The 25,554-nt window shown below is 38.9% G+C and overlaps 1 protein-coding gene across 1 annotated transcript; it reads right to left on the bottom strand.

Moving 5' to 3' along the window:
- Positions 1-5,116: 5,116 nt before the first annotated feature.
- Positions 5,117-7,314, bottom strand: LOC115924753. The gene is made up of 3 exons (XM_030987562.1): positions 6,735-7,314; positions 6,103-6,278; positions 5,117-5,432 (listed from the first exon to the last, which is right to left on the bottom strand). The coding sequence occupies exons 1-3, from the start codon at positions 7,312-7,314 to the stop codon at positions 5,355-5,357; spliced, it is 834 nt and encodes a 277-aa protein (XP_030843422.1). The 3' UTR covers positions 5,117-5,354.
- Between the last annotated feature and the right edge of the window lie 18,240 nt (positions 7,315-25,554).

Here is a 25,554-nt window from a genome sequence, read left to right as displayed (position 1 = left end):
GTTCTTTGACCATTTACTAAACACGAAGTCTATTTTCTAAAAGGTCTAAGAGGGATCTCGGTGAACTAACAAAAGAAAAGAGATATATAAATGACCGCTACGATAAGAAAGTCAAATATATTACCGTGACAAATCCTTTCTGGGATGGTGGGAACCCAGGATTCGTTGTAACAGAGGGCGACATATGCTACGTATGGCATGGTTTCATTGCAGTAGAAGTACACAACATCAAAATCTCGATAGCCAACCTCCTGAACCGGGTCGATGTAAACGTTGTCTCTTCTGAAATGAGGCTTCTGGCAGGCTACGAACAAACGAGATGGAAACGTGAGTGTACAAGGATGTGGACTAAACAGTTTAAATGCAAGCTTAAATAGATAAAGCACAGTGGATAAACATCAACATTGCACTTCAATTACTAGTACAACATATCGGTGGCAAAATATATATCAGAATTACGATAATGCGTAATAACTTTGGTTCAGTAATGATATTTAAAAAGTATTAACGATAAATAATTTTGTATCATTGTACGTATAGGCATATCAGGACTGTCTTAATATCGTTATTTAATATAGAAGTAAAATAAATATCGTTCAAGTTAATTTCTGTTTAATGCCTGATCGAGAATTGGCTAAAAAATAAAAAATTAAGAGGATGACTGTTATTAAAAGTAACAAGAATATTGGTTAATTGTTTAAATATCATTATGTGGGTTTTCAAATATTTGAAATACCTGAGTCTGGATATATTTTCAGTTATTTCTATCTCTAACATTTTCTATGCCAGTAAAATAAGAAACGCTTTTAACTTGTGAATATCTGTTCAACAATGCTTCATATTTCATCATAATACACTCTATATTAAGATTGAAACAATACTTTATTATCTTGGACTTACTTATTGGGCTGTAGACTGTAGTCAGTTCTTCCGATGGTATTGCAGTCGTTTGTGTTGGTTCTAATGTGTTTAAAGAGAAATATGTGTTGACTTTCTTTCACGAAAGTTTCATAAAAGGGATACAATATATATATATATATATATATATATATATATATATATACGTTGGTTACATGACATTGGTAGAAACTCTTTTGGTATTGGACAATTTTGCGATCAACGATGATATAGAAAATACAGGAATGTTTTAGAATTGATGACACAGGTTTTTCTACGTGGGTTATAGGAAAATGACCCCCTGGGTAATCACCCCCGGAAAACTTTCCCCTAAGGACACCCCCCCCCCCCCAAAAAAAAATAAAAAATAAAAAAAAATATCCCAAGTGACAACAACCCCCCAAGGACATTATCCCCTTAAAAATTATCCCCTGCGAGGACAATTACCCCCGAAAAAATGTATGCTTTTCTTTAAACCAACTTATTATCAGGTTAGACTTCCCCTTTAATGGACAGGGGGGGGGGGGGTTAATTGTCCTCGAGGTGGTTTGTCTTGGTTGTTCTTGGAGAAGGGGTAATTGATTTTAAGGGGTGGGGTATTTGTCCACAGGGGTTATTGTCCTAGAGGGGGTATTTTTCAGGGGGGGGGGGGGGTTGTCCTCGAGATGTTTGTCCTTCAAACACATCAAACGCGAGGGTTGACAAAGTAAGCAAAGTTTGATAGCAGTATTACCCTCAATGGATACATAATAATACAAACATGAAGGAACAAAAATTGGAAAAATTGGAAAAAGAAAAAGAGAGATAAAAACAAGAAAGAGGGGAAGTACATCGGGATACATATGTTTGTGGTAATTGTATTTCATTTTGAAATATGAAGATAAAAGAGGAGATGCACATTTGACTATTGCGTGGCCAACTAGGGATGTATTTAATCATGAGAAGACTTGCGAGGTTTCTGGACAATATCAATAAGAATATGAGATCAGTGAGCTGGTTTGTAAGGGCTGTACACCTCGGCCTACGAGTAGGAGCCTTGGAATGTTTGCATACAGAACAATGTTTAGTCAGTATCTTAAGGAGGCCACTCTTCATTCATACCTTTATTCATACCAAGTTATATAATTTACGAATACACATTATTTGACAAGCTGACTGAACAGATAGTGGTGCTCAAGCTTCAAAAAAGCACGTCGGGATATTTACATGTACAATGTTGACATATTGTTTTGCTGTCTATACGAGATAGCTAGGTACATCTCTTTTAAATCAACTAGAGAAAACGGTATATATCTATAAACATTTTCCAGCAAACATACAACATTCTCGAAACGTTTGCAGAACGTCCCCAGAATGTTTTGACCTAAATTACGTTTCTTTAGGACCGAGGATCAGTTTAACCCAACATGAAGGTATCATTTTCACGAGTAAATACCAATGCTTACTTACCCGAGCACATTACAGCATCAGACCATTCTCCATCTACACAGCGAACCAACGAGATACCGTTTGAAACCGTACCAGGTAGACAGATAAAGAACACTAATGTACCATGTCGATATGAACCAGTCTCATATACATTATCAGGTGACATACATTCATCTGCAATGAGAATACTTGTTATCATAATTAAAAATTATCACCAAAACACATGCAGTTTTATTTGAAATGTTGAACATTGTTATTGGCAGTATTAAGAAATGTCTGCAAGACCAGTTTCAAACACATGACCGCGATGTATACGTTATGTCTGAGATTATATGTCAATAGATTAATCTGTAATAAGCATTGATCGATTAAAAATAAAAGTATTATCTTACCCCTGCAAACTGGTATATCAAGAGGGTCCCAAACCCCATCGTGACAGGTAGCCGTGCTGGTACCATCAAGTACACCTAGTTCCTCTTTACAGGTATATTCAACGATAGCACCATGGAGGTAATACTCGGGTGCTGATTCACCTGTTTCTTGATTGGTGTGTGCAACATCTGGGTCTGTAGCAGGTGGATCACATGCTTCTATCAAAATGAATGAAAAGTACAAACCGAACTTCTCTCAATAACGATTTCAAGAACATATTTGATAAGGAACATTAGGGAAACTTCGATTTTTTTTTAAAAGCTGGAATGGTGTTTCTTTGCTATTGTCATAACGATTTTGTTTAAAACTATTATCTTATGTTGTTTTATTCGCTCTTTTTGTTCATTGTTATTGTCAGCGCAACACCGAATAGGTATTGTTCAATCGGTGACTTCCATAACACATAAATCATTTAAAATATTGATTCACTTTTCCTATTATGGGTAAAATTTTCCACCATTTTACCCCTTCATTAAAATGAAACGAAATCGGTCGTATATACCCACATACACTCCTCGTTCACATATGTAAATGTTAACTTCTGTAAACGTACACAATTGTATCTTCAACTGAATATTCGAACAATCAAATTGATAATAGTTTGCAGTTTTTGAAAGAAGGTGCGATTAGATAACTTCATCACTGATAATTAAAAAAAAGATAAATAAAAAGGATTTTCGACCAAAAATGGAAATGTAGAAATCGTTTACCGTGACATACAGCAAGCGTCGGATCTTCTACCCATACATCTGACATACAGAAACTGAAGGCAGGACCATCATGAAGGAGGTATAGACTAGGATCACAGTAGAGGATGATAAGATCCATCTCATCATATACATCATGGTCAGGGCTGACCAGCAGACCTGGTTCAGTGAGTACTGGTGAGGTGCATACTGTATGGAAACACGAAATGGGATAAAGGTTATTTTTGTATCATTGATATATAACCCCTTCACCAAAGCCAAACTGATTTACGATTCGTTTTTCTTAATAAATGTGGAGATACCTTAAATCAATTGTGTTATGGGCACTGTACATAAATGGGGTTTCATTATTTTTCTTCAATGATAATTCAATTTGAAACATACTAATTTCTTAAGAACATCTGCTTTACGATCAAACATAAGTTCCATGTCTCCCATTTTATCAAAGATTGTATATTGAATCATCCATAAAACATCGATACATTGTACTCATTTTGACATTAAGTCCAGACAGATCAAATCAATACAAATCAACATGCTAACGATGACCTATTGCATCTTACTGCAGAGTAAAAATGAAACTTGTTTTAAAAAGGGAAACATACCAGTGTGTCGCAGTAAATTCAAAGACCATGAATGTAATTTCAAATAACAAAGAAACATTATGAATTAGAATATAAAAGTAAATTACCCTTACCTGATTCTGCATTTATGTAGAAATTGCAAATAACAGCAAGAATAATGAGTTTCCTCTTGAAGATATCCATAATCCTTGCAACGGTTTTAAAACTCCACACGCATGCGAACCACTTTATATCATATCTACCTCCTTACAGGTCAGAACTCTCTGTGTATCGGTGGTTGTTTGCCACACTATGGCATGTCCCTCCTTGAGTTTGATTGCACAAAAGGTGTGTCTGAAGTGTCAGGTGTTAAAAAGTGAACTTTCAAAAACGCTACATTATTTGCGTTTTGTTTTATATTTCTTCTTGTGGCGAGGAATGCTCAAATAAAACACTTCATGAGTTAGAGTGGCTCGGTTTGTCACTTGATTTCAAACACTATTCTGTTGTTATTAAAGTGAGAAATATGTGTTTCAATTGCGAAAAAAATATATTCTACATCAAAGTGAGATTCGAGAATACAAAATATGCCTGCCATGGTTGATTTATGCTTTCCAAGCATTGGTATAAGTTGAGCCGAATGATCCCTAATTTTTCGACATATTGTTTGATTTTGTTTAATACTGGTGGTACTTTCAAAGGAACACACTATGTAATTCTAAATTTTGGGAAAAGACTTCACTTCCCCCAATCTCTACTTACAATGTTACAGTATTATTTTTGTTTATATTACTTTCTTAGAGTTTAAAGCCTACTGGCTACCTTGCAGATTATCCTGGTATCATTACAAAGAAGACAAAAAAAAAAAACATCTTGAATCTTTCAAATCTTGTGATTGTTCGTTTTTTTAATTAAAATAATACAAGGAAGCAATGATCTTTGTTAGATTATCATGGTCTCAAGCTTTTCTTTTTGAATTCACGAATATTATATTTCTTTGTCGAGGAGTTGTTAAACCAAGATTGATCAAGTTTATTGAATTCGTAACAATGTGCAATAAAATCCTGAAACCTTTATGAATTCTTCTTATCCACAATCAATTTGATTTAATCATAGACGATAAACCCAATTACTGCCATATTTTACCAATATAATAAAGCTGCATATTCTGATTGACATTGTTTTAGCATCATATATACTATAACCACTTTTCGCCGAGAGGTTTGTAACGTCTTTTCTTCTAAGATACAAATTCATTTCGAGTTGCATTTATTTTTGCATTGAATTTTTTGAGGGTTTTTATAGCCTTTCAAGCGTTTACATAATACTAGTAGTGAAACATGGCTGGATCTTCAGGGTCTGTGATCGTGGTTGCTCCTGGGTTGTAGGTAACGTTAAACTCCAGCTGTTTACAAAGACCAAATTTAAACATGAGAAAATAAATGTTGAGCGTTTCCATTCATGTTTTACATGAAGTAATCATCAAAACTCACATTTTAACATCGCAAGATGGGGAATGGGAGGTGATGGTATTGTCGATGACTTTATTCAGAAACACAAATAGAATGGCAGAAGAAATTTAGGGGTAATTATTATTATCATCATTATTTTTGTATAACGTATAAACGAATTGCATCCGGGCGCAACAAAGGAATTACACGTATTCACTGAGCTCTGTTACAATATACAGAAATGTGATGCGTATTACACTAAACATCATCTTTAAGCAAGACAGCCGCGGTCCGGTCTTGCCATGTCCTTTCTGAACGAGCCTAAAGACAAGGTTTAACAGGGCAAGCAACACTACGGCGAATAATTTGATTTTTTTTCTTTCTTTCGTTGTAGTTCCTCAATCAATTTAAACAATAAAAAAAGTATCTTGGTATTACCAATGAATAATGCCTTGAATGCAGAAATTAAAAAATGTACAATCACCAAAATATTTATTTTTTTTAGATTGAATTAATGGATAAAAGATTGAGCTCGTGCCGGATATATCTCATGGGAAAGTAAACATTATTTATTTGGTATGAATCTGAGTGTACTTTAACAAAGTAGGTCAAGCGCCCACTTACACTTCCAGGTGCACTAGAATCCGATGACTCAAACCCCTTGTGATGCATCTTGCGTCTCTCCTTAAAGACCATTGCGAAGATGAATCCGGTACAGGAAGCCAACAACAAAAATAATGATGCAGCCCCCACGCTACCAAGAAAGATCACCCACCAGCTCGAGGTGGTTTCTGCGGAAACTAAACAAAGGCGAACGTAAAAACGAATTGATGAGATTGGCAGCGGAGAGAAAGGGAAAAGGAAGACCGAAACGAGATGGAGGTAAATGAGAAATTAATACGTTTATCAATGGAGAAAGTGAAGAAAATGTTGTCAACTTTAGCTCCCAGAAAAGTAGAAAACGTTATTTATTGAGAGACGATGAAAACAGAATAAAAATGACAATCCTGATTTAGTTTAGTTTAATGTTTTGGTATAGACCTTTTCGAATGAAAATAATAATAAAACAATAAACCAGAATACAAGGGCACTCATTATACTTATCACAAACATGTCCTGTAAACAGAGAAAGCATCGTTATGCTTTCTTTAAACAAAAAGTAGGTGGCAAGTAATTAACAAAATTCTGCGAGCCGCCAGTTAACACTAAAAATCATTTGAAAGCCGAAATTATCTAGGAGCACATCATTGAAATACCTGGCCCTTGGGTAGTTACTCGTTGATCCGTCGTAGCTCTCTTTACTGTAGTAGACCATTTAGTCTCTTCAGCTGGGGTTGTAGTAGCACCTTCTGTAATTCCTAGTGTTGGTCTGTCTATTTCAAGAGTTGTTGCGTCTTCTGTTGGAACCTCTGGGCTTATTTGCCCAATAGTTGTCGAGGTTTCAAACGTAGGGTCAGAGGAAGCCAAGAAGGGTTTGGGCGAGTAAGTGTTAACAAGACCTGTAGTTCCTATAGATTGATGTAGAGTCACGAATGTCCCTAGATTATTTGAGGTCTCCCTGAAGTAATCTGTGCCTGTTGATGTATCATATTGTGAGGTAGCAACAGATCGTCCAGTATGGTACGAGTCGCTTGAAGCTTCTTCTTTTACTGTCTCCGTTGTTATACTTTCGAATGATGTAGCGACTGATGTAGCGACTGATGAAAGTGTCCCCAAGGAAGTATGTAAGGTTCCCGTGGTTGAAAAAGTATTATCCAGAACATGTGACGTAGGTTCATCACTAGCTGATGCAGTACCTTGGTGGCTTATGTCTGATGTTGACCCGTCAGTCGGCATTGTCGCTGTGTATCGTTGCATTGTCATTGTATGAAGCATATAAGGTGTTTTCTTGGTAGCAGCGACAGTTTCTGAAGTCACTTTCGGTTGGTCCGATGCTCCATCGACTGTATTTCCGATAGTAGGAGCACTAGACGGGTCAGCATTTGTCGTCGTGGAATATTTTGTTGGTGGTGTTAAGCTTTCTGTCGGCCCAGTAGTTTTCTGTTCCACTGTTGACTCGGAAGATATAAATGGTGTCGTGAAACTGTCCAAAGCTGTTGTGGCAGCTGTCGATGTTAGCAATGGTTTTGTCGAGATATCGTCTGTACCTGTTTGTTCTGTCGACGCTGAGTTTGTTTCAGTACCTTCAGTGAAAGGTGAAAGGGTTGAAACTGCTTCCATAGGACTGTTTGAAATTATTTCATTTGTCCCAGAAGATGGGATAGATGTTATTTGCTTAGATGTAAAACCGTCTAATGTGTGATCTGTATTGGTATCCGTGGTATTAGTAGAGAGGTCAACTGTTGAATAGGAGATAGGTGCGTCGGAGGTAATCGAGGGCTGTAGCTCTGTCGTTTGCTGTTCCACTATTGACCCGGAAGATATAAATGATGTCGTGAAACTGTCAGAATATGTTGTAGCAGCTGTCGATGTAAGCAATGGTTTTGTCGAAATATCGTCTGTACCTGCTCGTTCTGTTGACGCGGAATCTGTTTCAGTACCATCAGTGACAGGTGAAAGGGTTGAAACTGCTTCCATAGGACTGTTTGAAATTATTTCATTTGTCCCAGAAGATGGGATGGATGTTATTTGCTTAGATGTAAAACCGTCTGACGTGTGATCTGTATTGGTATCCGTGGTAGTAGTAGAGAGGTCAAATGTTGAATAGGAGATAGGTGCGTCGGAGGTAATCGAGGGCTGCAGCTCAGTCGTTTGCTGATCCACTATTGACTCGGAAGATATAGATAGTGTCGTGAAAATGTCAAAAGCTGTTGTAGCAGGTGTCGATGTAAGCAATGATTTTGTCGAAATATCGTCTGTACCTGCTCGTTCTGTCGTAGTAGAGTGGTCAACTGTTGAATGGGAGATTGGTGCACCGGAAGTAATCGAGGGTTGCGGCTGGGTCGTCAATAATTCAGTTCCACCTGTACGTCCATTAGTCGATGGTTGAGCCGGGGACACAAATAGCGTGGTTAAGTAAGTTGTTGATGTTTCTGAAACAGACAAAGGTGAAAACATACCCCTCAAATTGAGATTTTAAATACTCAAATATTTGTTACTTTCCGGTTTATATGGGTCTTTCTGGAAAGTCGAAAAATCAACCGAGGCCAATATGATAAGTAGTGTACGCGATGCTGTGTATGCTTATTGTCTGTTATAGAGAGACATACTTCAGTGAAAATAACGTAACTCTTGTCCAATTTTAAATCGCCGGAAAACCTGTTTCAGTATCATATCATAAATTGTTATTAATCACTTCTCTGAATCTATTCCGCATTTTGTTTTGGTTTTATAGTTGAATATTTTAATTCCGTTCTATTGTGTGTGTGTGTGTGTGTGTGTGTGTGTCTCTCTCTCTCTTTCTCCTCCCTCCCAATTTGTTCTGTATATCTCTTCATATACTGTTTGCCTCTATCTCTTTCTTTATCACCATCTCCCTTTTGTTAGTCTCTCTTTTTCCCTACATATATCTGTATTTCCATTAAGTACCAATCAACACAACCTTTACATAGTTAATCGAGATTGGTTTTGAAAATGAGGATACCTGGACACAATACAGGTGGTTCCCAAACACCATCGTTGCATGTTGAAGAAGTCGGGCCTGGGTCCCCTCTTTCACATGTGAATGATATACGGCTACCATGTGTTAAGATGACACCATCAGTTTGACCAGCAAGTCTGCTATACGTCATGCCATCTGCAACTAGAACTTGGCAAGGGTCTGAAATGAGAAATGACGGAAATTCCATTTTTTCTGATAAAATAGGGAAAAGGCGTTTTGCAAGGACCCCATAGCCAGTTTCGGGTCCGCCTCTTGTTGCAGTTCTTTCCGTTAAAATAATATGCGTAATAAAAAATGGTTTTCTATTTCGTGAACATTGAAAATTAAGTGAATTTGTATGGATCAAAAGTGTAGTCTGAAACTCATAGACATTCCGCAGTGACTCATTGTTCCCACGAGTGGCGATAATCAACGTATGAAAGGTGGGTTGTGTTTATGGGGACCATAAATTGATTTTCATACACTTCTACAGGACTTTCATACGACAACCGACCTTGTTGATTTGTCACTTAACATAATCAAACGAAACTTACACTGAATGTTCAAATTACAAATAAATGTCATTTGCCAAACAATGTTGGTAGAAACTGTATACTGGCTGAGTAATGAGCATATAAAGATAATGAAATCAAGTAACCCAGACATTATTTGTGTAGTCCCATATGCATCTTTCTGTGTACAATACTTGTTACTTTACCAAGACTTGGCCAAATTTATTATGATTTCCATGACTCCAGAACCTTGCAGTACACATATTTACAAGCTACATGATCACCTTTTTTTTGGGATTAATTCCACACCTTTTCTTTCACAATGCAAACGCATGACCAGCACTCAACTTTATGTTTAAGATACAAAATGTTACACGAATAAAGAAGAAACCGAAAAAAAATAAGAAAAAGTGGAGGAAATAAGAGAACAAGAACAGAACAAGGACAAGAAAGAGAAGTTCAAGGCGGAGAAGAATGAGGAGGAGAAGGAGAGCAGGGTGAGGATTAAACTAAATCAATGTCTTTCGATATTCCTTTAACCCTTACTGTACTGGGGGGGGGGGGCCTGGGAGCCCCCCCCCCCCTCGACATTTTCGGAGATTGCGCCGTAACCGCTCGGAATTTTGAATTGTCGTTTCATGACTTTTTCCCCTCAAGTCTTACGCACATTTTGATACCATTTTCGTCGAAATTGGATATACCTATAAGGTGTTACATAACAATTAGTATGCGCATGTCATCAAAAAAGTGCTATAATTGCATATATTCATGTACAAGCAGAAATGTGAAGATATGAATTGATATCAAATTGCTTTTATATGTTTCTCAAAGTAACTTGATGTATTTCAGAACAAAAGAATACATTAGAAATAAAACAATAGATATAATAAGAAAAAAAAACAATAAAATACATAACAAATTAAATATTCGAAAATCGCATCAAATTTGCATAAATTATCATTATTAATTACATCAAATAACTATTTTGTGTTAGAAAAGAAGTTTCATATGAATAATGAGTTTCAACATTCAAAAAGTGGAGTCTGAAAATTTTTGTAATGATTTTAGTTCCCTTTATATATTTCCAGATTTGATATTCATGAATGCGTATTCATAATTTATGCAAATTAACCTATGCATTTTCAAATATCATAAAAATAATGAAACCTCATGAATTTGAGATGAAGGAAACATTTATTCAATACATTTTCAAGATTCTTCACAAGTCTACGGACAAATATGTTGAGTTTTCTGTAAATTGCATAAAATTAGCATTTTGCATAATTAATTAGGCTATAACGACAGAAATTTGCATATTAGGAAAAAACTAATTATACCATCTTGTTCCTTACGTTAATATCTACAAACGTGCAAATTTTGGCGTTCATCGGACATTCGACGGCCGAGATCATAGGGGGGGGGGGCCTCCCAGGCTCCCCCCCCCCCCCCCCCCCAGTCAGAGAGTGCTCGAAATAGCCCAGTACAGTAAGGGTTACAAATCAAATGGACAGGGATTTTAATTTCTGAAACGTGTTTAACAAACATAGTAGTTGTTGGTTGTCGGGCCAATTCTTCGCGTGCTCGATTCCATTCAAACAATTCAGACTGCCTAACCATATGTAAGTTATAATCGCTTGGGCAAATATTTCGTAGCTACTTTCGATTAATTATTTCTCATTATGAATCTACCCCATTATATATTTTTCTATCTTTAATTTTTATTTATGACAAATGATACTCATGTTATAAGCTTTAAAGATAAAGACCAGTTATGGTCATACGATTGCATTGTGAAAGAAACGTTGTGGAATCGATCAGAAAAGGTTGATTATCTAGCATATAAGTATTGGTGTGTACTGCAAGGTTCTGGAATCATCAAAATGATAAGAAATATGGCCCAGTCTTCGTAAAGTTACAAGCACTGTACACAGAAAGATCTATATGGGACCATGTAGATCAACTAATTTACCAAATATATCAATTAGTAGGCGGTTTCCCGACAAAATGTTATCATCATGTATTAGTCAAAACATATTCTTTCACATGATTAGTAATAAGAGCTTCCATTTCCTTTTTTTTTTTTAAATTGGGGCGTTTCCAAAACTGGTCTTCACCTTTAACTACCGTTTACTTTACATGTTGGTATATATGGCCATGCATTTAAAATGTGAATTTCATTTAACCTACAAAATAATCATGTGTATTAAAGACAAAATTAAATACAAGTACTATAGATCACGACACAAACTTGTACTTACCATTACATATTTCAGTAGGAAATTCTGGCATCCACGCGCCAAAAAGGCAGATAGAGGCCTGTGCTACATAAGGTATGGTCTCGTTACAGTAGATGTAAACTGTTTCAAAATTGTTGTAACCATTCAGGCGATAGGGTTCTAGGTAGGCAATCTGTGTTCCAAGATCTGGATATACACAATCTTTAAAAATGAGAAAATACGAGATTCAATTTCGCTCATTAACAAGATTATCAATCTTGTATTTTACCTGCTGCCATTTCTTAAATTCCCAGAATTCTGGAAAGCAAAATCCTCTCCGACACTTGAAGTATTATTACACTTACACTCAGCATGCAATACGTTTGATGTGTGTAAAAAAAGCTCATATCTGTTGCTTATTAGTTTACTTTTTATATAACTTCATTAAACCCAACATTTTTGCTTACTCCATGTTTTGATTTATTCATACGATATTAAGTTGTAGTTTTGACATTTGCATCCAATAACTGTTTTAAACTTTAATTTTCATTGCTGCTTTTCATTGTTAATATAGAATTGAGAACGGTCCTACATGGTTGAATCTTAATAAATAATGTTTAATTTGTACTAATGCGAGTGTCTAATTTAACCTGTTGAAAACTGAATTGTAATACACCTCATGTGTTTTATAAAGGAACCACCCAGCTCCAGTAGGAAAGTAATTAATATAAATAATGTTATCCTGAAATAATGGGAACGTTCACTTCACATTTCAGATTAAAGATACACTTCGTCCCTAAAGCTATGGTCACATTACCTAAAAGTAGCCTGCTCGGCGGCCGGGCGGTGAGTTTTGAGCCAATTTCGCCCAGGCGCCCGGGCATCGCTTGTTTTTAGGGCATCGCTCGGTCGCTGCTGAAGTTTTAGCGTGGAGTTAAAATTTAGGCGGCGCATGCTCACCTTCACTTGCCGCCCAAAGTACGCTCGGTGCCCGGGCGGTCGCCGTCCGGGCACCGACCTAATCGAGCGTTCGCCGTCGAGCGATTTAGGTCAAACATCGAAGCCGCTAGGTCAAAGGCTGCTGAGCGTTCGCCGCCCGGTCGCCGTCCGGTCGCCGCTGGGAGATCAGTCGGTCACTGGGCGGCGAGTTCAAAATAGGTCAGCAACCTTTTACCTAGCGGCTTTGATTTTTTACCTAATTCACTCGACGGCGAACGCTCGATTACGGTGGTGTCCGGGCGGCGATTTTTTTTTCCGTACCACTAACGCGTCAGATTAGCTAATTTTATTCCGCGGAGCGACTTGATTTGAGACCGTCATCGCTATAGTTAGACAGTACGCATGCGCGTAGACTTAGCTCGCCCCGATTTATGCGATCACAGAAATTTCTGTGTACGTACATGCGATGAGTGCATGTTGCGGTTGGGAGTTATGTGCATGCTAACTGCATTGTAAGAGTAGTCTGCATGCACAGACTCTAATTTAGCTAGATAATCCAATGTCGTGTCCTGAGTTCCAGTCTTGCACACCTTCCACAGACTGTGTAGGGCGTATAGTCACGTAGTGTGTGTAGTTTTATCATTCAGACCCTTATGATCAACAAGTTATGCAAAAAAGAAACTGATAAAAAAAATTATAAAAATGTCCGACAATTTTATGATTAAGGAATTGAAGAAGGGAAAGGAGTTAGGTCGTTTACATGTTAAGGGATGTAAATTTCCGACAATTTAATGATTAAGGAATTGAAGAAGGGAAAGGTCGTTTACATGTCTTAAATTATCGTTACTCTAAATAAAAGAGTACAAATTTCCCTCCAGATTGGTACATTGTCTATGGACAAATGGTAATATTAACTCTTCACCACCCTACGCTATCTTTTCACCACCCTAGCGTCATGTACATTGTCTATGGATAAATGGTAATATTAATTTTTCACCACCCTACGCTAACTTTTCACCACCCTAGCGCCATGTACATTGTCTATGGATAAATGGTAATATTAACTCTTCACCACCCTACGCTATCTTTTCACCACCCTAGCGTCATGTACATTATCTATGGATAAGCTGGACTATTAATTTTTCACCACCCTACGCTAACTTTTTACCACCCTACCGTCATGTGCATTATCTATGGATAAGCTGGAATATTAACTCTTCACCACCCTACGCTAAGTTTTCACCACCCTTCCGTTATGTACATTGTCTATGGATAAGCTGGAATATTAATTCTTCACCACCCTACGCTAACTTTTCACCACCCTACCGTCTTGTGCATTATCTATGGATAAGCTGGAATATTAATTCTTCACCACCATACGCTAAGTTTTCACCACCCTTCCGTTATGTACATTGTCTATGGATAAGCTGGAATATTAACTCTTCACCACCCTACGCTAACTTTTCACCACCCTAGCGTCATGTACATTGTCTATGGATAAACTGGAATATTAACTTTTTACCATCCTAGCGTCATGTACATTGTCTATGGATAAACTGGAATATTAACTTTTTACCACACTAGCGTTATGTGCATTGTCTATGGATAAGCTGGAATATTAACTCTTCACCACCCTACGCTAAGTTTTCACCACCCTTCCGTTATGTACATTGTCTATGGATAAGCTGGAATATTAATTCTTCACCACCCTACGCTAACTTTTCACCACCCTACCGTCTTGTGCATTATCTATGGATAAGCTGGAATATTAATTCTTCACCACCATACGCTAAGTTTTCACCACCCTTCCGTTATGTACATTGTCTATGGATAAGCTGGAATATTAACTCTTCACCACCCTACGCTAACTTTTCACCACCCTAGCGTCATGTACATTGTCTATGGATAAACTGGAATATTAACTTTTTACCATCCTAGCGTCATGTACATTGTCTATGGATAAACTGGAATATTAACTTTTTACCACACTAGCGTTATGTGCATTGTCTATGGATAAAGTGGAATATTAATTTTTCACCACCTTACGCTAACTTTTCACCACCCTACAGCGCAATGTACATTGTCTATGGATAAACTGCACTCTTAATTTTCACAACCCTACGCTAACTTTTCACCACCCTATATAGCGCCATGTACAGTGTCTATAAACTGGAATATTAACTCTTCACCCTGTTAGTTTGTGTTAGTTATGCCTATGCCTTCACGGTGACCATAATGGTAGGAATACTCCCCAGCAGAGGCCGCACTCCTGGGGGGGGGGGGAGTAGGGGCACAGTGCCCCCTCCCCCCCCCCCACTTTTTCAAGCACCCGAAAAGTGCCCCTTTTTACATAGGAATAGTGCTCCTTTTACTCTGATAAGTGCCCCTTTTACTTTGACACGTGCCCCTTTTCCTTCGACAAGTTCCCATTTTCCATTGCAATAAGTGTCCATTTTTCATTCTCGTAAGTACCCTCTTTAATCTCTAGTACTAGGGTAGGTGTGGGGGAATTGGAGACCCTTAAGCACATTTCCATAATTTACATAAACATGAAAAATGTTACACATACAGAAAGTTTTGTTTTCTCTTTAGTAACTTCTTCTCCTTATTGGGAAACAAAATTGTGGTCATGATGTAACTGATTAATAAGATAAAAATAATTTATGACGTCATCACCAAAGGTCTCTCATTACCAACATGCGTAGGTAATAAGGGACAGTTACAAATCAAGACATTTCAAATCAAGACATCAAGATTAAAATGGGATTGCTATAGTTAGTTCAAACACTTTTTGAAAGAGATACATGCAGCCAATGAACTTACTGTAATTTTGAAACGATTTTGAAAGAAGAAATTAATCCAATGTTATCCGCTTGTTATGCTTTATAATTCATTGATATTACAGTATATAACATATTGCAATTTAGTATTGGCCACCAGCGCCAAAAAATCAAAATCAACTCTATTTATTTATTGCAAAAGAAAGCCCTTCGTATTTTGTACTGGTTCACCATTATTTATCTCACACAAGTCCAATATTTTACAAACTGAAAACCCTTACAGTATTCGACATAAATTCGCTACAATGTTCACTGATCATGTTTAAGTATTTAAAAAATATGCTCCCTCTTTCATTTCAAAACTTTTACACTATGAATAAAGCTATTCACTCTTACCCTACTCGTATTTCCTCAAATTTTCATCTAGTATACCCGAAATAAATCCATAAGACACCATGGTCCTGACCTATGGAACTTTCTCCCAGAATTTATTAAATCATGTTGCTCCCTCTCAGGGCCGTAGCCAGAGTTTGATGTTTAGGGGGGGGGGGGGGGCACATACATGTAATTGATCGACGTTCTGGGGAGGGGTCTAAACAATTTCAATTTTTTTTTGGGGGGGGGGCACGTGCCCCCCCCCCCTCCCCCCGTGGCTACGGGCCTGCTCACTCTACTCATTTAAGGCCAAAGTTAAAACGATGTTATTATCAGAATACTCAAGGTAGAATTTCTGTGTCAACTCTTCATTGTTTATCATGTCATCTCTTCTTTCATTCGAATCATTATCATCATCATCATCATCATCATCATCATCATCGTCTTCATCATCATCATCATCCTCATCTGCATTGTCAATATCACCATCATCGAAATTTGTATTTTCAATTACCTATCCGTATCTGCTTAATATGTGTTAATATATTCATGAGTTTTTGTCTGGGGTTGTCGTTTTATCAAGCAATCTGCTTACAATGACAGTCCTTCTTCCGCAAATAATTATATCATGTTTTATAATGTTTGAGGAAACTTAGTATTTATGACATTATATATATATATATATATATGTATTTGCTAATTTATGATTCATTGTCAGAAAAATACTTATTGTACTTTATATTATTATTGTTATCGAAAAACTGTATGATTACACGAATGCAGAAGAGAATATAATCAAATCAAAATATACTTATGTTATTTTATCTAAGGTCTTTTCACTCTTCCGTTATGAAAATGTACTTATAACCCTATATCAGGATTGGTTTTTTCCTCTTCATAAGATGTAATTTTTCGCACTGCGACCTCACAAATCTTAACACTTTTCCTCGCTCGCAAATAAATGTTCAGACCATCACACCCAACTGCAAAGCATGATGCATTATGCAATATCTTGTATGGTGTATAAAGTGAAACAAATATTGAAATCATCCCTGATAATGTAAACACAATGTAGGGGTATAATTATACCGAAGTCTAAACAATGTCTATTTTCTCTTTAAGATTTCCCTTTGTAGCCTAGGTGCCTTTTTTTCTTCAGAAAGTGACCTTTTTTCTTGGTTCCCCGCCCCCCCCCCCCACTTTTGAAGTCGCTCGGCTGCCCCTTTTCCCCAATGAGTGGAGACTACAAACTTACGATTGATTTGGATCAATCGTAACTCTATAAGACGGGGACAACTAAGCTCTCATGAAATTCTCACAATGATGCACATCTGAAGTTTGAAAACAATATTAAGACTGCGGACACCACAATATTTCGAAAACTAATAAACATTTATTGAGAAATTACAGGAAATGCCAATGCATATATGACTTTTTTTTTCCTTTCAATTCTATTTTATCTTCTTCGTTCTCGTAGACATAGCCTCTACGGTAATACATGGCAACATTAGAATAAAGAATCATTACTAGTACTGTATAGATCAGGCGCACCGGAAACAGTTGGGATGGGGGGGGGGGGGGTTGGGGGTGGCAAACATTCCAGAGGGCTCACCTTCCAGGGGCATTGACGTAATGAGAAAAAACGTTCGGAAGGGGGGGGGGGACGAACAAATCTGCATCACCACCAGTCTTACATATTACATGCAGCTCCCGCGGAACGTTTTTCAAAGTGGAGTATTAACGATCAGGTAGAGCGTAAATTGGCGTAGGGTCCAGGGCATGAGTCTCGGTAGGGGGGGGGGGGGTCAAGGGGCTGAGCCCCGGAAACTCAGGGGTTTTAGGTATTAAATTACGGTTAGATGAGCATCCAGGGGCCCTCTTTAGGGTCATTGACGTGTTCCAGGTGGGGAGCCCCCAGAAGCCCAGAGGTTTTAATATTTAACTACAGTCAGATGAGCATCCAGGGGCCCGCCCTATAGTGGGTCCAGGGGGCAGAGCCCCCGGAAGCTCAGGGGTTTTAGGTATTTAAATACGATCAGATGAGCATCCACGGGCCCGCCTTAGGGCCCTTGGTGGGGTCCAGGGGGCAGAGCCCGCGGAAGCTCAGGGGCTTAGGTATTTAATTACGGTCAGATGAGCATCCACGGGCCCGCCTTAGGGACCCTGGTGGGCTCCAGGGGGCAGAGCCCGCGGAAGCTCAGGGGCTTAGGTATTTAATTACGGTCAGATGAGCATCCAGGAGCCCGCCTTAGGGACATTGGTGGGGTCTAGGGGGCATAACCCCCGAAAGCTCGGGTTTTTTAGGTATTTAATTACGGTCAGATGAGCATCCAAAGGACAGAGCCCCCGGAAGCTCAGGGGTTTTAGGTATATTACGGTAAGATGAGCATCAAGGGGGCCGCCTTAAGGCCCTTGGTGGGGTTCGGGGCGGAGCCCCCTTAAGCTCTGGGGTTTAAGGCATTTAATTACGGTCAGATGAGCATTTTTTATACCTTATTTGTGACATTGGCAGGTCACCTTTTTCTTCTCTCCGTCTTTCTTTCTTTTTCTCTTTAACATACTTTTTCAAAAAGTGAGGTGTGGGGGGGGGGGGGGGGAGGCTCGAGCCCAGCCACTTTGCAGACCTTGACATAAAGGCTTCTAAATAAGCGTATTTTTCGCTCGACTGTAACTTGGGAATTTCTTATCGTCCAACAAACGCATAAAAAGGTAAGACTTACAAAAAAAAATGGAGAAAAAATACCGGAAAATCATGTCATAACAACAACATTTGTAAATTACTGGTATCGAATAAGAAATACACCCCCCCCCCCATCAGTACGCAAGCGTTCGGGGGCTCATGTCTTCTCACCCCTATAACAAAAAAACAGACACGCTTTCCCATTTTCGCACAATATGTGCATGATATGCGCTATTATAAAGACCTCCAATGATAAATACCGTATAGGTGGCATGCGCAATGTTTATGAAATTTAATTCCTGTGAACGTTTCTTTTCTTTGAATGGAATTGTATATGTGATTTAATTCAGGATTTTATTATTGTTATGTTCTTTTGGGTTAAAAATACAAACCATGGTTACTCCTTTACTGTTTTTTTTTTTTTTTTTTTTTTTTGGAGGGGGGGGGGGGGGCGTTTTTTTGTGGGGGGGGGGGGGCAAAATGCGTTTTGTTAACAAATTCGTTGTTATTCACATTCTCTCTAGTATAATTATATGGGAGATAAATTCAATGTTGTACAGTCAGTTTACATCTCAAATGCAGCTGTGCACATATTTAAAACATTAGACATGGCAACCAAGTCACAATGAAAACCACATATTATTAAAAACATTTACGAGACCAGCTTTGCCTTCGTGCTTCATTATGTTGTCATCCCTTTGGAATCAATGTGGAATTGTGTGGAGGTCCTACATAAACAGCACAACAATTTCGCCGTTCATTTCCGATTCTCTTGAATTCATAACGCCTGAAATAAGATCCATTCAAGTTGCAAACTTCCGACGAATCAACAGTTTCCCAGTTGCATGTACCTGCATAAGGTCTTGCGGTACCGCAAAATATTTCGGGAACAAGGTGTAATTGCGCATTTGCCAGGTATATTGAGGTTCATTTGTAAAATATATTCCACATATTACAGAATGTTACAATATATGTTTTCTCTACAGTTGTATTAGAAAAAAGATATACAGGCTAGTACAATAGAATTTTAAATTCTTGACGATAATATTTTGGAGAGTGCAAGTTTTATAATTTGTTTGATAGTCTGTTAAATGAAGAGGACTGTTTTATTGTTAAAGTATCTCACCCGTCTACATATCAAGCCCTATGTATTTTTAAAAAAAATTTATATAGGCGACAGAAGGGGATCGCATCTGTTTATTTCAGTTCATCCTCGTGAAGCAATTGCTTATACATAAACCCACCGATCGGAAATAATAAATCTCTTAAAGGTTTTATTTGAACCCCATGATCTCTTTTTCAGCCAACATGAAAGTCTGAAGAACTTTGCAGGAATTGTGAATATGTCCTATCTGTTAGCAGTGTCCTATAGAATTCAAATTATGCAAGGAAACCTGTTTACTTTTAAGACTTGACCGTCAGACGCTATTGAATGAATGATTGACTTGCTTTGGTAATAAATAGAGCTGTAAGGGGTACATGAGCATTACATGCAGGCACGGATCCAGGATTTCTTAGGGGGGGGGGGGCAAATTTGAAATCATGCGAGCCAAATATTGGTACGTTATGGTGACCAGCAGTGACGTAATTGGGAGGGGGTGGGTGCAAGTAGGGGCGAGTTCCCCCTCCCTCCTCCGCGAAGCGCGGAAGCTTTGACATTTCAAAACATTATTAGAGAAAGAAGACGATTCGTTGTACCGTTATCGACTCTTAATCTTCGTCTAAATTCAGTTCCCCCCCCCTCCCGCGCGAAGATTTTACGTTTCATTAAATCATTAGAGAAAGAAGACGATTCGTTGTATCATTCTTGACTCTTAATCCTTGTCTAACTTCAGCCCCCCCCCCCCCCCCCGTGCGAAGCGCGGAAGCTTTTACGTTTCATTAAATCATTAGAGAAAGAAGACGATTCGTTGTACCGTTCTCGGCTCTTAATCCTTGTCTAAATTCAGTCTCCTCCCCCCCCCCCTCCCGTGCGAAGCGCGGAAGCTTCGACGTTTCATTTAATTTTTAGAGAAAGAAGACGATTCGTTGTACCGCTCTCGAAAATATTCTTCGTCTGAATTCAGTTTCCCCCCTCCTGCGCTCCCTCGCTACGCGTTTTTTGGGGGACCATCCTACCGCCCCCCTGGCTACGCGCCTGCAGTCAGATGAACTTATGTTGATACCTTGTCTGCCCCCGGAAGTTCAGGGGTTTTAGGCATTTAATTACGGTCAGATGAGCATTATTTTGATACCTAATTGTGACATTTGCAGGTCACTAATTAGCGTGGGGTTCAGGGGGCGGAGCCCCCAGAAATTCAAGGGTTTTAGGCACTCAATTACGGTCAGATGAGTATCAAGGGGCCCGCCTTGAGGCTTTCCGTTGGGGTCTCTTTTAAGTTTGCCTGGGGGGGGGGGGGGCAAGGTCATTTTGGCCCCACTCCGCTCCACACATTGTTGACTGATCTCCCCGTCTTTTCTCCCTTTTCTTTTCTTCTTCCTCTTTTTTGTTCCCTTTTAACTCTCCTCTTTTCCTTTTCCTTCCTTATCTTTTTTGTAACGCGGGGACGGGGGGGGGGGGGGGGGGGGGGGGGGGGGGGGGGGGGGGGGGGGGGGAGGGGGGGGGGGAGGCAAGGGCCTTTTGCCTCCACCCCCCCCCCCCCTGATCGGGAAAATTGCAACTGATATCCCCCTTCTTTTCTTTTCTTCTTCCTCTTTTTTCCTTCCCTTTATCTCATTTTTCCCTTTTTTTCTTTCCCTTTCCTTCCTTCTCTTTTATTTTTTGATTGGGGGAGGGGGGGGGGGAGCAGCCTGGAAGGCAATTCCTTTTGCCCCCCGATCTTCTTCTTCCCTCTTTTCTTCTCTTCTTCCTCTTTTTTCCCTTTTTCTCCTCTTTCCCTTTCCTTCTTTTCCTTTTCTTTCTCTCCTTTTTTTTCGGGGGGGGGGGGGCAAGGCCCGCTCGCCCCCCTGGATCCGCGCCTCTCTACATGTACTAAATGTACATTTGTCTATTATGTAAAAATCAGACTAATTAAACGAGCGTGCTCGCTAAATTCAATTCGACAACTAATGATCATTATTTTCTCACAAAAAGACATTTTCAAACCTTTTGGTTTTGAGGGAAGTTCTAAATTATTATTTTCATTCAAATTACGTTGGAATTTAACCTCGTCATTATTTTTGGCCTGCACATAGGACATAATACCGTTTTAACTTCAATAAATTGTATTGTAATTGGATGGTGAAAAATTAATATTCCAGTTTATCCATAGACAATGTACATGGCGCTAGGGTGGTGAAAAGTTAAGGTAGGGTGGTGAAGAGTTAATATTCCACTTTATCCATAGACAATGTACATGACGCTAGGGTGGTGAAAAGTTAGCGTAGGGTGGTGAAGAGTTAATATTTAAGTAATATTGACTGCCTTCTGGGCAATACGACATATATCGCCCGAACCGAAGGTGAGGGTGATATATGACAAGTCGTATTGCCCTGAATTAGGCAGTCAATATTACTATTATTAACCACATCAGACATCTAGAGCAAACAAGAAACTCTTACTATCTTATACTCTTAAATTATGTAGGCTACACAGGGTTTCCTAGCATTAGAAATTGCAAAAACATTGTCAAACCAGCACTGTTCATCCAGTGTTTGACAGATTTTCGATACACTGCAAACAGTTTGCCTAGGGTGTGATTGTTACGTCACAATGGAGTTCGCGCAAAGTGCGCATTTTCTAATACACGATGCGCGATGTAAATTACAATAGCTGATGCGCGATGTAAATTACAACTGGCACTACATTATTGCGCACTAGTTTAACACGCATTTTGCCATTGACTTTTCAGAGCGGGCTAAAATATTTGTCCATTGACTTACTGTATAACCTATATTGCCCGCCAAATTACACACAAATCCCATTGACTCTTCTGAGCGGGGTAAAATATTTGCGCATTTGTTTTCTGTATAACCTATATTGCCCGCCAAATTACACACAAAATCCCATTGACTTTTTCTGAGCGGACTAACTTATTGTAATTTTGTTGACTTATCCATCAAACCTTGAGGGCAATAACATTTAAAAATTGCCCTGCTCAGATGTCTGATACGGTTAATAATACCATTTATCCATAGACAATGTACACGACGGTAGGGTGGTGAAAAGTTAGCGTAGGTGGTGAAGAGTTAATATTACCATTTATCCATAGACAATGTACATGACGGTAGGGTGGTGAAAAGTTAGCGTAGGGTGGTGAAGAGTTAATATTCCAGTTTATCCATAGACAATGTACATGACCGTAGGGTGTTGAAAAGTTAGCGTAGGGTGGTGAAGAGTTAATATTCCAGCTTATCCATAGACAATGTACATAACGGAAGGGTGGTGAAAAGTTAGCGTAGGGTGGTGAAAAATTAAATATTCCAGTTTATCCATAGACACTGTACATGGCGCTAGGGTGGTGAAAAGTTAGCGTAGGGTGGTGAAGAGTTAATATTACCATTTATCTATAGACAATGTACACGACGGTAGGGTGGTGAAAATTAGCGTAGGGTGGTGAAGAGTTAATATTACCATTTATCCATAGATAATGTACATGACGGAAGGGTGGTGAAAAGTTAGCGTAGGGTGGTGAAGAGTTAATATTACCATTTATCTATAGACAATGTACACGACGGTAGGGTGGTGTAAAGTTAGCGTAGGGTGGTGAAGAGTTATTATTCCAGCTTATCCATAGATAATGTACATGACGCTAGGGTGGTGAAAAGTTAGCGTAGGGTGGTGAAGAGTTAATATTACCATTTATCCATAGACAATGTACACGACGGTAGGGTGGTGAAGAGTTATTATTCCAGCTTATCCATAGATAATGTACATGACGCTAGGGTGGTGAAAAGTTAGCGTAGGGTGGTGAAGAGTTAATATTACCATTTATCCATAGACAATGTACATGACGCTAGGGTGGTGAAAAGTTAGCGTAGGGTGGTGAAGAGTTAATATTCCAGCTTATCCATAGATAATGTACATGACGGAAGGGTGGTAAAAAGTTAGCGTAGGGTGGTGAAGAGTTAATATTACCATCTATCCATAGACAATGTACATGACGCTAGGGTGGTGAAAAGTTAGCGTAGGGTGGTGAAGAGTTAATATTCCAGCTTATCCATAGATAATGTACATGACGGAAGGGTGGTGAAAAGTTAGCGTAGGGTGGTGAAGAGTTAATATTACCATTTATCCATAGACAATGTACATGACGAAAGGGTGGTGAAATGTTAGCGTAGGGTGGTGAAGAGTTAATATTACCATTTATCCATAGACAATGTACATGACGGTAGGGTGGTGAAAAGTTAGCGTAGGGTGGTGAAGAGTTAATATTACCATTTATCCATAGACAATGTACATGACGCTAGGGTGGTGAAAATTAGCGTAGGGTGGTGAAGAGTTAATATTCCAGCTTATCCATAGATAATGTACATGACGCTAGGGTGGTGAAAAGTTAGCGTAGGGTGGTGAAGGGTTAATATTACCATTTATCCATAGACAATGTACACGACGGTAGGGTGGTGAAAAGTTAGCGTAGGGTGGTGAAGAGTTAATATTACCATCTATCCATAGACAATGTTCATGACGCTAGGGTGGTGAAAAGTTAGCGTAGGGTGGTGAAGAGTTAATATTCCAGCTTATCCATAGATAATGTACATGACGGAAGGGTGGTGAAAAGTTAGCGTAGGGTGGTGAAGAGTTAATATTACCATTTATCCATAGACAATGTACATGACGGTAGGGTGGTGAAAAGTTAGCGTAGGGTGGTGAAGAGTTAATATTACCATTTATCCATAGACAATGTACATGACGCTAGGGTGGTGAAAATTAGCGTAGGGTGGTGAAGAGTTAATATTCCAGCTTATCCATAGATAATGTACATGACGGAAGGGTGGTGAAAAGTTAGCGTAGGGTGGTGAAGAGTTAATATTACCATTTATCCATAGACAATGTACACGACGGTAGGGTGGTGAAAAGTTAGCGTAGGGTGGTGAAGAGTTATTATTCCAGCTTATCCATAGATAATGTACATGACGGTAGGGTGGTGAAAAGTTAGCGTAGGGTGGTGAAGAGTTAATATTACCATCTATCCATAGACAATGTACATGACGCTAGGGTGGTGAAAAGTTAGCGTAGGGTGGTGAAGAGTTAATATTCCAGCTTATCCATAGATAATGTACATGACGGAAGGGTGGTGAAAAGTTAGCGTAGGGTGGTGAAGAGTTAATATTACCATTTATCCATAGACAATGTACATGACGGTAGGGTGGTGAAAAGTTAGCGTAAGGTGGTGAAGAGTTAATATTCCAGCTTATCCATAGACAATGTACATGATGGAAGGGTGGTGAAAAGTTAGCGAAGGGTGGTGAAGAGTTAATATTTCACTTTATCCATAATTGACAATGTACATGACGCTAGGGTGGTGAAAAGTTGAGATCGTGAAAAATTATATCCATAGAAAATATGTACATGACGGTGACATAATGGTGAATAGTTTATGTGATTTGGTATTTAAAGAGTCAATGCCCCCTTTCGCAGAGAAAAGGCATATATATGCATGACATGCTTATAATTATGGTGCGGGGATATATTGCAATTCGAAAGAAGATAATAACGTTTTAATTTCTAACATAAAATTAATGAGGTGAGGTCGTAGTATAATTCTTTGATTTGCCTTAAGAACTGCGCTTTACCCCCCCCCCCCCCCCTCCATCGTCTACTCTCATTATATCCGACCACCATGCCTATTTTAATTGGTAGCCAGCCATCGTTGCACTGATCATGCCTGATGGATACAATACACAAAGAATTTATTGCGTGTGTGTAGTATAGCGGTTGTACGTGTCTAATGCGATCCTTACATTTATCAAATTGGCAATTTTTACACATTGGATGGGCTACCTTCATCTCCGATTAGGTGTGTGAAGAAAAGCTTCACCCTTACCAGTCTCGCTCCGTGCTTTGGTGGTCTTC

The sequence above is a fragment of the Strongylocentrotus purpuratus genome, unplaced genomic scaffold, assembly GCF_000002235.5.
Source record: "Strongylocentrotus purpuratus isolate Spur 01 unplaced genomic scaffold, Spur_5.0 spur5_scaffold_16, whole genome shotgun sequence".
Taxonomy (NCBI): domain Eukaryota; kingdom Metazoa; phylum Echinodermata; class Echinoidea; order Camarodonta; family Strongylocentrotidae; genus Strongylocentrotus; species Strongylocentrotus purpuratus.
The sequence above is the reverse complement of the archived record's forward strand: the minus strand, read 5'-3'. Positions and strand labels throughout refer to the sequence as shown.

Bases quoted from the DNA above. Each gene is read 5' to 3' on its own strand.
- LOC115924753 (XM_030987562.1), bottom strand. From the start codon at position 7,314: ATGCCGACTGACGGGTCAACATCAGACATAAGCCACCAAGGTACTGCA. The intron at 6,279-6,734 runs GTATTTCAATGA...GCCTTTGTTTAG, and splicing joins AGTAACTACCCAAGGGCCAG to TTTCCGCAGAAACCACCTCG. The intron at 5,433-6,102 runs GTAAGTGGGCGC...CTTTGTAAACAG, and splicing joins ATTCTAGTGCACCTGGAAGT to CTGGAGTTTAACGTTACCTA.